This window comes from Leucopleurus acutus (assembly GCF_964270905.1).
Source record: "Leucopleurus acutus genome assembly, chromosome: 9".
Taxonomy (NCBI): Eukaryota; Metazoa; Chordata; class Mammalia; order Artiodactyla; family Delphinidae; genus Leucopleurus; species Leucopleurus acutus.
The window spans coordinates 49,715,182-49,730,135 of NC_139144.1; the positions used below are offsets into that span (position 1 = coordinate 49,715,182).

At 42.9% G+C, this 14,954-nt stretch overlaps 1 protein-coding gene across 1 annotated transcript in view; it reads left to right on the forward strand.

Moving 5' to 3' along the window:
* The window catches only part of SLC25A13 (solute carrier family 25 member 13), a gene marked incomplete at its 5' end in the record, with an annotated part of 204,398 nt that extends 192,023 nt beyond the window's left edge, over window positions 1-12,375 (forward strand). The window contains 3 exon segments of the mRNA XM_082846449.1: window positions 10,070-10,228; window positions 10,320-10,410; window positions 10,678-12,375. Of these exon segments, the coding sequence (XP_082702575.1) occupies window positions 10,070-10,228; window positions 10,320-10,410; window positions 10,678-10,858 (431 nt within the window). The 3' untranslated portion in view covers window positions 10,859-12,375.
* Window positions 12,376-14,954: the final 2,579 nt, after the last annotated feature.

Consider the following 14,954-nt stretch of genomic DNA (forward strand, 5'->3'; position numbering starts at 1 on the left):
GTGGTGACAAACATTTAATGAGTTAACAGACCCTAAGGCAGTCATGGGGTGCCTGGGTCCAGACAATTTTGGTACAGGTGTTGTTCTCATCAGACATGTGGCTTGAGCCTCTTGAGAACTACCCCCTGCTTTGAGAAGTTGTTTGCTAGTTTTTGAGCCCCGTGTCCTGCCTGTAGCCTGGGGAGCCCTGGAGGCGGGAACCCATGGAGCTCCTCTGTAATTCTTGGTGAATCCCTTTTCTTCAAAGGTGGTGATGTTGGTGTATGAGGCAGGGCTGTCCTTTCCTGGCTGCTCAGGGAGCCTCGTATGAGTAGCAGTGAGACCACTCTACCTAAATCGTAAAAGCATGATCTCAAGACTCAACCATAGAATTCCCTGTTTTAATCCCAGTTTGGCTGTTGACTCACTCACTGTGTCCTTTATGTGTCATTTACAGATGTATAAACGCTAATATCTTTTGAATCAAAAGGGTATAATACAACTTATTTCCAGTCATTTACTTGAAATAAGGTAGGACCTACTGGGGAGAACTGACATACCACTTAGTAGTATGTGACCTCGGGCAAGTTACTTAAGCTCCCCGGGGTTGATTTCCTCAGCCATAAAGGGAGATGGTAGTTGTACTGACTGGAGAGAGTGGTTGTGAGGCTCTAATGGGAGCACCGATGTGGAGGACTTAGCCTGTAGCCTGGCAGAGAGTAAATACTCAGTACATGTTAGCCATCATTATGTTGAATCCAAGAGAATCTGTCTGTAACTCACTCCAAAACTCAATTGCAACATCAGAAGATAAAGCTCAAAGTCTAGGACATTCTCCAAGCTTTGTTTTCTTTGAACCACAAAAATATTGCCTTTAACTCTTCCCTTGGAGAAGATAGCTACCCAGACATAATTTTTGTCTCTGAGTACAAGTTTTCCTGGGTGATCCATGCTGTCAGAACTGTAGAAATTATGAGTGGATTTTTTTTCTCTTTTAAAGTTTATTGTCTTCTATTTTTTGTAGGATTATGAAAATATTGACCATTGTAAAATATTTGGAAAGTATCGGAACACGTAAATAAGATAACACTATCCATTATTCCATGACTCTAAGAAAATCACCATTTAATATTTTTGCTAATTTCTCCCCCCCTTGGACGGTTTTTAACAGAAATGTGATCCCATTATGGTTATGTGGTTTGCACTTAGTATCGTTTCTGAAGCATTGTTCACCATCACTGCAAAATGGTTCATGGCATGTGCTGTGGGGTCAGACTATCCGGGTTCAAATTCCAGTTTCCCTGCTGAGAACTGTATGACCTGAATGAGTTACTTAATGCCTCTCAGCTTGTTTCTCCACCTCTATATGGAAATAAGAATAGTCTTAGTCTTGTAAGATTATTATGAGGATTAAGTGAATTAATGGATATAAAGATCCAGGAAAGCACCTGGCACATAATAAATGTTCAATAATAATATTAATTTTCTTATGTCATTTAAAACTTTGTAAACAAAATTTTTAATTTGCTGCATACTTAAATCATCTTCAATCTTAGAAAACAAACTTTTTTTTCAAAAAAAATTTAAATACATGGTATTGTTAAAAAACATCTTTGTGCATAAGGCTTGTCCCCCTATTCTGGATTGTTTTCTTGGGAGAAATAAATTCTCTGAAGTGAGTTTGCTGGTTAAAAAAAAAAAAAAAAAATTATGATTGTTTTTAAGGCATTGCCTTGTCCTACTTGAAAGTTTGAACTGCTTTACATCCCCATTCTACTATTATTTTAGCCCTCTAGCCATCCTGTTGTCTTTCAGAGTTGTTTTCCACATACCTTCTGTATTAGTTATTTGTTGCCACAGAACAGGTTACCCCAAACTTAGCAGCTTCAAACAACAAATGTTTATTATCCCAGTTTCTGTGGGTTGGGAGCAGCTTATCTGGGGACCTGTAGCTCGAGTCTGTCATGAGGTTGCAGTCAAGACGTCAGCCAGGGCTCTAGAAGGCCTGACTGGGGTCCGAGGACGCACTTTCAAGACGGCTCAGTCGCACGCACGGCATTGGCAGGACTGTCAGTTCCTTGCCACAGGGCCTCTCCATAGGTCCTTGGGTGTCCTCATGACACAGCGGCTGGCTTCCCCCAGAGCAAGACCAGAGAGAGAGGGAGGAGGGAGAGGGAGGGACAGGGCAGGAGAAGTTGGGGGAGGAAGGTGAGAAGAAGAGGAAGCAAATAGAAGCTGCAGTGTCTTTATGAGCAAGGCTTGTAAGTCGCACTCCTTCGTTTCCACACCGTCCTATTAGTCCTACTGATCAGCCCTCCGTAACGTGCACGGAGACGATGCGGAGGCAGAGGTGTGAACACCAGCAGGTGAAGATCACTGAGGCCCCTTTGGGAGCGAACTGCCATGCTGACTATAGAACGTTTACTTTCACTTTATTGCCCATCTTCCCCTTCCCTGTAAGACAGGATAATATAAGACAGACTTTGTCATTGGATTTTTCTTGAAAGGACAGATAAGCCACAAAGCTTGATGGTCTTTATCTTCCACAAACCTGTATAAACTATGTAATGAGAACTAAGCTACTTTCTTAATTTCATAACAGATATCAGAAGCCAATGGCAACTGTCATAACCTCTGTTCTCATTAAAGTTAGGGATGTTTCTGTTATCCAGTTTTTTAGCCTTATTTGGAGGTTCCAGTCAATGTGGTGAATATGAAAAGGAAGAAAGAGGCATAAATATTAGAAAAGAAGAAATGAATCTATCGTTATTTGAAAATGATTGTTTACCTGAAAATCCAAATTAAAATGCCTAAAAATGTATCAGAATTAATAAGGAAGATTAGTAATTTTTTTTTTAAGTAAGATAAACATAAAAATGTATGTCCAGTGATAAGCAGTTAACTGATGTCCTGGGAGGAAGCAGGGCCACCATCTGCTGAGTGTAGAGCCTTGCAGGTGTGCTCAGCCAGGAAGCTGAATTCAGTATGGAAAGGGCAGGGGACTGTGGTCAGAAGCGTGCCCAGGGCAACACCATCAAGAAGGGCAGTGAGCACAAAATGCACCACACGTGTGTGGGCTGTTGGTTGCAGGCCAGATCAGACCCCCATGTTCCTCTTGTGGATACCAGGGGAAGAAAGGCATTTCCTCAGGAGAGGACACAGTGATGGGGTGGGTATGCACAGAAGCCCAGGAGGTAGGTCCAAGGGCCAGAGGGATCTTTGTTGTCATTAAGAGAAAGGAGAAAAGCTGATCTCAAAATAAGCTACGAGGAACAGTAATTGACTTAACTAACTTATTATAAGAAATGTCTTAATGCTATTTTTATATGTTATATAAAATACACATTTTAATATAAAATATGATTTTTATATTTTATATTTCAGTTTATCTCTTACACAGGATACTTTTGTTGTTGTTGTTGTTGTTGTTGTTGTACGCGGGCCTCTCACTGTTGCGGCCCCTCACCCTGCGGAGCACAGGCTCCAGACTGGCGGGCTCAGCGGCCATAGCTCACGGGCCCAGCCACTCCGCGGCATGTGGGATCTTCCCGGACCGGGGCACGAACCCGTGTCCCCTGCATCGGCAGGCGGACTCTCAACCACTGCGCCACCAGGGAAGCCCAGGATACGTATATTTTTTGTTGAACAATACTATTATACATAAGATGGATCTGGGTTCAGTGAACATGATTTTACCTTTTATGTTTTGACAGGAATTTCAGTTATTCAGTATTACCTTACTTTCTCCAAAAATTTGATTTGATTTAAAGTTAGATTGCTTCGGTAATATACAGCTTTTTAACAGGTGGTTGTTAGTATCTTAAAACATAGAGAATATTAAATTTTTTTAGGTCTATGTATCTAGTGATAAACTGGGAAGATCTTTAGATGCTGGGAACATCTCCATTAATTCACAGGATCGAGTTAAGACCAACAGATATTTGAATTTATGTTCATTAGCCGAAGTGCCTCATGTGTCAGAAGGTGAGGGTTGAAGCAAGGGGCCTGAAATTAAGGAATCAAATTCTGACTCACTCTAAGTGTTGCTTTTTTGATTAATGAAGGGCAATGCAATATGGTTTATGGATAATATCAAATGAAGGATATCTAATACTTCTCAAATGTTATAGAGTGACCGCTCATCCCAGATGATCTTGTCAGAGTGGTGAGGTAGAGGAACAAGTCAGACTGCAGTGATGGTCGTGTGATGTTGTCTTTGAATTAATTAGCTTTGAATTAATTCAGGAATATCTTTTTTTCTTTTTTTTTTTTGCGGTACGCGGGCCTCTCACTGTTGTGGCCTCTCCCGTTGCGGAGCACAGGCTCCGGACGCGCAGGCTCAGCGGCCATGTTTCACGGGCCCAGCCGCTCCGCGGCATGTGGTATCTTCCCAGACCGGGGCACGAACCCGTGTCCCCTGCATCGGCAGGCGGACTCTCAACCACTGCGCCACCAGGGAAGCCCCAGGAATATCTTTAAAAGAGTTCTGTGTGTGACTGATCATGATGCTTTTACAAATGTATTAGAAGAATTAAGTTAGGAGAAAAGTACCATTGGCACATAATTATATAAAATGTAACGATTTTTTAATTATGTGGACATAAAGCTTAAGATAATTTAAAAGCAATTCTTAGATCCTTAAAAATAAAAAGTAATGGAGAGGTTGGATCAAGGTAATGGACTGAGCATGTTGATCCATCTCTCCTCCCAAATATCTTAAAATGGTAGAAAGTACATGTTAAAAAACTCCTTATTGGGCTTCCCTGGTGGCACAGTGGTTGAGAGTCCGCCTGCCGATGCAGGGGACACGGGTTCGTGCCCCCGTCCGGGAGGATCCCACATGCCACGGAGCGGCTGGGCCCGTGAGCCATGGCCGCTGAGCCTGCGTGTCCGGAGCCTGTGCTCCGCACCGGGAGAGGCCACAACAGTGAGAGGCCCGCGTAACGCAAAACAAACAAACAAACAAAACTCCTTGTTAGCACCAGCCTTCAGAAGATAGGAACCAAAACCTGAAACAAGTGAAAAATGCCACAGCCCAGAACACCGGCAGGAGAAACTACTTTTATTAATTTAAGAGCAAAACCAGATAATTTTAACCTCAGAGTGAACAATGGATAAAATGCCTTGAGTGTTGGGGAAGGTTTTAGGGTAAATAATTAACAAGAGTTAAGGAACTGCATTTACTGCGGGAAGGTCGGCTTGCTCCTCTCTCTTCTCCTTTCTATATGGAACTTCAGGCAACATTTGAACGGAGGCTAAAAGCCCAGAGCTGTATTCTAAAGGGAAGGGAACACTTGCCTGGAGAGGGTGATTGTAAAGAACTGAAATAAATCAGGGCAAGGCTTAATGGTAATTCCAGACCTTTACCACAGATGCAGGGGGGGAAGAAAAAAATGAACTAATAGCAGCTCTTCCAAAGAGGGGTAGAAAATAATTCCTTCTACCTCCAGAGTGAAGCACCCCGCATTGCAGGATTTGGAAGGTCCCTGCCCTGCCAGCCTATCTTAGCCCCTGCATGCAGTTACGGGCCTCACCCATTTCACAAACTCTCTCCATTCAGGAGAGAGGCCTGTGGGTGAGGCTGGCCCAGAGTGCGGTGAAAAGCTGTCCACAGCACAAATCAGCCTGTCCTTTGAACTTGAATGTCAGTAGACAGCCAGGGGTCCCCTCAGACAACAAGGAGCAATAAGGTAAGTAAATAGAAGAATTACAGAGAAAATGGGCAATTCAGGGAACAGAGAACTTTTAAGAACTATAATTAGGGTCCTCAGATTTGAAAGAAACACTCAGTAAGGAGGCTTTCTTGAAAGTTAATAAAAAGATTGCCAAACTTAGAAATCCATAAAAAAAAAAAAAAACCACCAAATTTGACACATGGAAAATAAAGTCATGGGAGAAAACAAACAAAAAACTCTAGAATATGGATCACAAATACATAGATGAAAAATAACAGAAAATTTAAGAGATACGTGGGATGAATCCGAGAGGTCTAACATCTGTTTAATAGGAGTTATCCAGGGAGAAGCAATAAGGGAAAGAGGACAGAAAACCAATCAGTAATGGAAGATTGGCTTCTCATCTGCGGTGCTGGCTTCCGTCAAAACGCCGAGGAGAGGAGGTCTTGATATGCAGTTACCTTCCCAGCAGGCACACTTGCCTTCAGGAGCAGAGGCCAAAGCAGGGTAGTCCCTCCCAGCCAGGACTCACAGGTACCCCTCACAGACCTCTCGGAGGCAAAATGAAAAGTGAACTTAAGAAAGAGGACACTGTGGGATATATGAAACAGAGCAGATAAAAGTTAAACCCAAGAGTCGGTCTGAGTGACTGCTAACCTTGGCTTATGTGTTTTTGTACAAGAAGCGTTGTTGGGAGGCAGGTAATAGAAAGGGAGACAAAGGGAGGGGCCACCACCTCCTCAGCTTGCAGAGATGTCAGTGCTCATTCGTTGCACACACTGTAACCCACACCTGTGTAACAAACGCTTATGATATTTAGACAAATTGAATTAGTCAGGAAAGGGTGGAAATCACAAGGGAAACACCTAGAAGCAGAGAAAATAAAAACTGTAACTAACCCAGAATGGCAGAAATCAGTCTACAAGCCACAACTGAATGCGTTCAGTGCCGCTAGTAAAAACAAACACTTTTAGCCAAGTTGTGAAAGAAAATCTAGTCATCTGAAATTCGAGGAAACAGTGACATAGAAAGATGGAAAGAGAATGGATTGAAAAATATGTACCAGGCAAATACCAACAATAAGCAAGTGTAGCAATATTAATGTCAAACTAAATGGAATTCAGGGTTTAAAAATAGCATTCAGAAGCACAGAGACATATTTTACACTTAGAAAAGATGAAGTTCACTAAGAAGCCTCTCTGTATTATCAACATAATATCGTCTTATAAAACCTCAAGTTAAAAGTATGACAAGAGGGCTTCCCTGGTGGCGCAGTGGTTGGGGGTCCGCCTGCCGATGCAGGGGACATGGGTTCGTGCCCCGGTCCGGGAGGATCCCACATGCCGCGGAGCGGCTGGGCCCATGAGCCATGGCCGCTGAGCCTGCGCGTCCGGAGCCCGTGCTCCGCAATGGGAGAGGCCACAGCAGTGAGAGGCCCGCGTACCGCAAAAAAAAAAAAAAAAAAAAAAAAAAAAAAGTATGACAAGAACGTGGTATTTTCTCTTTCTAAATGAAAATCTTTACACTTTTCTTAGAAACTGATACATCAAGTAGATAATATAGATAAGGGTGCAAAGCGATTCTGGCAAACTTAACCTTGATCCAAAATACATAGATATTAACTCTGTGTCCCATAAACAGAGAAGCACATTTTTTTTTTTTGCAAATACTAACGGGATATTTGTGAAAATTAAGGCTGACTTACCCCAAAGCTGTATTTTGAGTCATATGATATCTGTTCATTGGTCTTTGCTGGGTTGGTTTTTTTGTGTGTTTTTTTTTTTTGAGGTACAATATTATATAAGTTTCTGTTGTGCAGTATAGTGATTCACAATTTTTAAAGGTTATATTCCATTTGTAGTTATTGTAAAATATTGGCTGTATTCCCTGTTATACAACATATCCTTGTACCAAAGCTGTGTTTTGCCAATCATGCTTTCTTTTTGTTGTAAATGACCTTCTACTCTCTAGCTGCTGGGCACCCCCTTAAAGAGTTATAATTTTTTTATTGGCTGGAGAACACCCAAGTTGTTCCAGTCACACAGGTAGCAGGTGGCCCCAAGGTCTCACCATTTGTCTCATCTCTGAAGCACCAGCTGGGCAGCAGTCCCCTTCCTGTTGAGGAACCTGAAAGCTGCCTCCCTGTTGCCTAGCCTTCTCTTGTTCTCCCATCTTTGGGAACCTAAAAGCTGCCTCCCTGTTGCCTAGCCTTCTCTTGTTCTCCCATCTTTGGGGAGAGAGAAAACTTGACCTCTTTTTGTTGTTGTTGTTGTTGTTTTTATTTGGTTGCACTGGGTCTTAGTCGTGAGACGTGGGCTCCTTAGTTGTGGCATGCGAACTCTTAGTTGCGGCATGCATGTGGGATCTAGTTCCCTGACCGGGAATCAAACCCGGGACCCCTGCATTGGGAGCGTGGAATCTTAACCACTGCACCACCAGGGAAGTCCCAAGACTTGACCTCTTGCTCAGCATTGTCTTTACCCTTTTGCAAGCCGGGAGAGGCCAGGCAAATTGGCTCAGAGTCTTTGCCATCCCTGACCCCCCAAATCAACACATCTCCGGTGGCCCAGCTCTTCCTGGTAGGTGCTGCTTTCCTGGCCTTGCTCTGGAGCAGCCTGATGCTATTCTCCAGGGGAATTCAGCAAATCTCCACACCAGAAATCCCCTGTCCACAGGGATATCCACAGTCCCTCTGAGGCCCTGGCAGCTGGCCTCCTAGGAGAGGTGGGAGCAGGGGGTGGAGAGGATGAGAGTCGTGCACAGGCCGCCATGTTTCCAGGACTCCGCCCCCGCCAACACACACACCAATCACTTTTTACCAGACAACTTGCTAAACATCTTACACGTTTCTCTTGGCATTTTTATTCCACTGATCAATGTCTTTCCTCCCTGCCCTCCCCAATACTTCTCTCTTTTTTCATAACAAGTAGCTATTTATGAAAACTGCCCTAACTGAAGGAAACCTTTTACCCATTTTATTGCTTGTATGTCTTTCACATTCACACTCTGACATGCCTGCCCACCGTTGTAAGGAGGATTTTATTGCGTGTCTAAAGCAGACAGCCTTGCTAAACTCTTTCTAAACCAGGAAGTGAAACAAAATTGGTGGTGTGAACACAGTGGGTTTCTAAGCATTTTTCATGTTTCCTTCCATTATGTTGGAGGATAAATTCCTGGCTCAAAGTTGAAATAATTCCTCTAAGCTAATAGGAAATTCAGTATGACTTATCCAGTGAAGCACTGGATATAAAGTGAGCTTTCTCACGTGCAAAAACGTGATGCATTTTATAAAAACTGTTAAGATGAATGTTTGAGGAGCTTAGTATAGATGGAAGAGGAAAAGATACAGCTTAGTGATATAAATGCAAACGTGTACTCTGCAGATTTCCCCCGGGCACATACGCACACACTGTAACTTTAAAGCTGTCTGTTAGAAGGATGAGATGGAGTTGTGAGCCAGACCACGTTGGTTTGGACAGAAATTCTTACAGAATTATTAAGCCTTAAAAAAAGCAAAGGAGATTTATGCATCTGCATTTGACCAATTTGGTTTGGAATAGGTTCATAATGGAAAAGTAATAAAACCATAAGAGACAGTGTCTTCTGAGTACAGTCTCGCTTTTAAAAAATCTAAACATGGGCTGCCCCAGTTTGGATAAAATGACTGTAGAAAAATTTCCCATTGGTAATTTTGGGAGGGTTTTGTTGTTGTTGTTGTTTCTTTTTCATTGATTATCGGCCAATCTAAATTTTAAGCTTTCTGTCATGTTTTCTGGAGATGTCAGTCATAGGAAAGAGGAATCCTGAAGTGTTATCTGTGGGCGCCTCCCCTTCAGGTCACTACACACACACACACATACACACACACACACACACACACACACACACACAGTGTTTGTTTAGCTGTCAGTAAAGTCTTTCTCTGATGTAAATGAAGAGGTGAGGGTTTGGAAGGTGGGGGGTGGTTGAGTGTATGTGACAAGGCACCTCCAGTGACTGCCAGAAAAGCAGGAAGAGGAGACGGATAACAAGCTTCACCTCTGAAAACTCAGACCTGGTAACTCTGATTTCCACAGGAAAGCAAAAGAAAAAACAAGCAAACAAACAAAATCTTTCTCCGTTTGTTCTCAACCACTTGAAGTCATCGTCTTGATAATTCCTTCAAACTATTTAAGAATATAAGCATAACAAACGGAGGTTGCTGATCTGGAGACGAGGCGTGTGCTCCTCTAGGTGTGTTGGAGCCTCCTTCACTGCGGACGAGAGTCACAGCTGTGCTTCCCAGAGGGGACAGCAAAGAGGCATTTGATTTCATCTGATTCTTAACTTTCTTTCCACGGCCGGCAGTTCAAAGCACAGTTCTTTTTATATAGGGAGAATGTGACCGGACTGCGAAGGTGTTGTCTTTCCTGCAGGTATGCCTGCGGCATCTCTAGTGACCCCCGCTGATGTTATCAAGACTCGATTACAGGTGGCCGCCCGGGCCGGCCAGACCACTTACAGCGGAGTGATAGACTGCTTTAGGAAGATCCTTCGGGAAGAAGGCCCAAAAGCTTTGTGGAAAGGAGCTGGCGGTATGGAAATAATTTGCTCTTAACTAAACCTTTGGTATCAGGTGAATTTTTAAAATCTAATTGCATCTGTTATTTCTTATTTCTTTCAAAGCTCGTGTGTTTCGTTCCTCCCCCCAGTTTGGTGTAACTTTGCTGACCTATGAATTGCTGCAGCGATGGTTCTACGTTGATTTTGGAGGAGTGTAAGTATCCTGCTAAATTTCAGCTGCTTCTCATACTCTGTTGTCATTGAGAAAGGTATGTCTGTTTAGTCCCTATGATGAAGTAGAAAAGATGTAGGAAAATACTGAAGTCATGTTATCAAACTCATTTCAAAAGGGAATATACAGCTAACTAGAATTCCACAGTTCCTCTCTGATCCAGACTTCAGCAGTTTTTGAGCGTTGTTTTTACCAAGTTAAAAAACAAAACAAAAACTCAGATTCTCGCTCTGTTTTCTCTCCTTTTAGGAAGCCCATGGGAGCAGAGCCAGTTCCTAAATCCAGGGTCACACTGCCTGCTCCCAACCCCGATCACGTTGGGGGCTACAAACTGGCAGTTGCGACGTTTGCAGGGATTGAAAACAAATTTGGGCTCTACCTACCTCTCTTCAAGCCATCTACCTCACAAGCCGTTGGTAGAGGCCCGTAGGACCGTCCCTGCCCTATTGCTGTGGCTTTGTTGTTACTGCAATGAAGAATGCCCCAGCTTGGATTGAAGCAACACTTCATTCCTTTCACTTCCATCTCCTGTTTAAATTCAAGTCGAGGCTTTTTATAAGGTGAAATCATTTATTTTCCGTGTGGTTTCATAACCTAGATCATTGTGAAATTTTTCATAATTATTCTTTGGGCCTCTGCTCACAAACCTTTGTGTCTGACATTTGCTGGGATTTGGTCAACACTAACCGGATTTGGAGGAAGAAGCAAGTCTGAATACAAATTAGAACCGTTCTCCTTAGGATTAGGATTATAGTCCCAAAGAGGCTATTGAGAGGGAATCATGGTGCTCAGAGCAAAAGTGTTCCGTGTGTCTATTTAACCTGGTAGGAAACTGGGTGCATATTCGTGAAAGTAAAAAACGCTGGAAGAAATGAAAACATTATCAGAAATAGGCAGCCTGGCTTCATGTTTTAAGCATGCACTAATTCTGTCTCTGGATTACATTATGAAGCTTTTATGTGAAACATGTTTTTTTGTAATGAAAACCACATTGAAGATGTTTAATAATCATATTCTGTTACTGGTACTAAGACTACTAGGGAGAAGTCTTTTGTGCTTTAGCGAAAGTACTGTTGGCACTGTACTCTCTAGATGGAGAAACCAGGATATGCAGCATCTCTCCTCATTTGGGGGAGCTGCTCATATGAAGCACATGTGCTGACTGCTGCCTATTTCAATAAACACTGTAGAAAAACGCGTGCCTCCCTGTTACTGGTACCTACCCTCGCCCCCTCCCAGTCCCCTGTAATTGGCATCCATTTGCTTTTAAAATCCATTTTATCTTGAATCATGGAAGAAAAATACATTGCAATGTAAGTTTTAATTTAATTTGTGGTGCCTTGCGCAATGGTCAGAAGGCTCATGTGTTTGTGAGGAAGGAAATAAACTATTTTTAAAGCTACTGGATTGTTTGCTCTTGTTATGTCATGTGGCGAATGACCGCAATAATTGTCATCATTGGACTCTCTGTGTTTCATTTTGAGGGTGATTTGTTCGTATTGGCGCGGATATGTCCTCGTCTTTCAAGGTGACGTGTACCCTTGTCTTTGGTATGCCAGCGTTCAGCGTGAATAAGGGAAACTACACTTAACCCCAGCTGAGCGAGGAACCTAGCAAACTGACACTCGTTCTAGTCGTTCTCGGTGCTTTTGGCAGTTTCTTACCGTGAGAATTAATGTAAAGCTTCCCTGGCAGTTGGGCGTGAAAACTGGTATGAAATGGCAATGGTATTTTCTCTGACTCTTCCTCATACCAAAACCATATACCACTGTGTCTGACCTTTGGTAATATTTGGCCAGCACTGTAATGACTGGTGGAAAGGTGTTAGTCTTGAACAGACCTTAGGGCTCTCCTTAGGCTGCAATCGTGCTCCTGAGGAAGCTGCTGAGTAACTTACCAGCAGTGAGCTGGAACTTTCTGTTTCTCCGAAATTCACCTCCAGACGGCACAGCCATTTCTCAGTCTCTGTCTTGCTGTAGATCAGCAGGTTGGCATTCCAAGTTATTGTTCAAAATTGGAAAGTGTAGACACCATCCATGAGTCTGTTTTGTTCTGTTTTTTTCAGTGAACAAAAGCTTTGTTATTCTCACCAGAGACAGGACACATACATACATGGCTCCCTCATGGTTTTGGTTTGGCGAACACCAAAGAGAAACCCCTCCGTCTCCCTGAACTCACCCCTAATCCCTGCTCAAAGTGACAAGTGGTATTTATATTTTAATCTCAAAGACCAGTCACAAGACTCCAGATACGTCTTATAAATTTAGGTGGTGTTACAATAACAAAGCACTCAAGCTTTGGTATTTTGAATGTGGAGCAAAGTCTCCGAGTGTAAATCGCTGCATTCCTTTTCTTCACGTGCTTGAAATTTTATAGAAGATCAAATTTTCATTGTATAAACACTGACCCACGTCTCAGACATGGTGCATTGCCCTGCCTGCTTCTTTAAGAGATGCTGCATTTGTTGGGAGAGTGTCTTGGTTTCCCTTAGACGTACCTGTAGCTGAGGGCGATTCTCTTTAGTAAATGAGAAACCCGGGGTACCAGGAAGCCAGAGGAGATAGGGCCACAGGACTGTGTTTCTTTAAAATCCTCCGCTTACTCTGTTCAGGGATAGGCAGTGACTTGAGACACTTTGAAGGAGGCCTAATTTCCATCTGAGTTGTGCTCAGTGGGTGGTGTGACTGTGACATCCTTGAATAGAACTGCAATCACCGTGTGGTGAAAACCACGTCAAATTTGTTCTGGGTTTTTCTTCTTCCTGAAGTGACAGCACAATACGTTGGCAGTGCTGTGGCTGCCGTTTCTGCAGCTGCTCCTTTTCCTCAATGCTGAGGAACCGAGAGCCGTGTAACTCCCACCCATGGGGACCAGCCTCCCCCCTGCCTGGCCAGCGCGCTGGAGTGTCTCCCTCTGCCCTTGGTCCACCTCATGATTGCTTGGGGTTGGGGAAGAGGCCTGACTTTTGTAGCAGCTTTTTTTTTTTTCTAGGAGGGGAAAAAATGTGGAGCTGACCACAGAATGAACACACTGATTCTTGGGTTCCAGTCGTGGCTGGGTTTCTTGAGGCTGGGTGGCATGCTGTCGCCAAGCTCATGCTACACCTCATAACCCACAACCATTCGCTGTGCTCCCTGGGGTCGCCTTAATCCCAAGCAGCCGGGGTTGCACAGGGGAAAATAAGAATTCTGGCACAGAAAGGAGTCATTTAAATGCTTATTGCATTTCAAGCTTCAGTTTTTACTTAGCTAAAATATTTACCATTGCTGGAAAACAATGTTTAAAATTTTGTGCTTATATGTTATTTAATGGTGTGGCCTATGTAAACCTCAGGATGCTTACATTTTGACAGTCTTCTGGAAATGTTTAACAGCACATAACTCAGTGAGCAGGGAATAAAAACCGGGAACAAATTGTGCTTGAAACTTTGTAACCTCCCCTAGCTAGGTATTCGGCAAGGCACCTTGGAATTCTTCAGGTAGAGGCAGGGAAATCTCCAGTAATGGAATTTGGTGAATCCTGTCTTGTGGCCCCATTTGTCAACCTTCTAGATAAACCCTAAGGGTCATCATGTGCTTTTTACCGCAGAAGCCATCCTTGTGGGGATGAATTTGTGTCTTTGCCACTGAGCAAAAATCCCATTTTAAATTCAGGGTAATCAAACGCTTTCAGGATGTGGATTTTCCCGAAGATTTTTAGAAGACACGTTCCCTGGTAAGAGCAGTGAAATGTTCTTTCCACAAATGGTACTGCCCACAGAGGGGGCGTGCCTTTTGTTTTACCTTTTGGGAATAACCCAACCCTCACCGAAGGGTTCTGTTTTTGATGTTATGAGGACCACGGTGGGGGGGGAGGGGGGTGTTTAATGGTTTCATTTTAAGGTCTGAGGCAGCAAAAAGCATTGCCACTTCTATCTTTTAAAACAGTGGCAGTCTTCAGCTTGAAAGCCCAGATTGGGCTCCATAAGGGTAGGGACTATGCTTTGATGCTAGTTCCACAGCGCCTGGAACTTTTAGTAGACTCTTATTATTTGGATGGATGGATGGATGGATTTTTGAGAAATGGGTTTTTTTCCCAATGAGTAATCTCTATTATTTTCCTATTTTATAGGCCTTTTCAGTAGTGGTTTTAATGGCTGGAGTTAAAACCATAACTGAAAACAATTATAGTCTTATGTATTGTTCAGTTACTTTAGAAGTCATAAGTACTTCTTTTATTAGAGCAACTACAGCTATTTATTTAAATTGGTTTTAATTAGTTGGTTACTTTGAGTCAGGAACTTTCATATAAACTATATGATATTTAAATTTCCTGGTCATGGTTAAAAATAAAGAATTAAAAAATCATATCCTTTGAGATTATTGTTACATTAGGGTTGAGCTATATCATTAAAACAGTTTTTATCAATAAGTGTTAATTATTTAGAACTCATTCTCTGTTCTTCGCTGTCTTGACGTTTGTGTCCTTAGGAGCACGGTGGCGCGCTTCCCTTTAGAAGTTGCCGAGGACAACGGGAACGCTCTTTC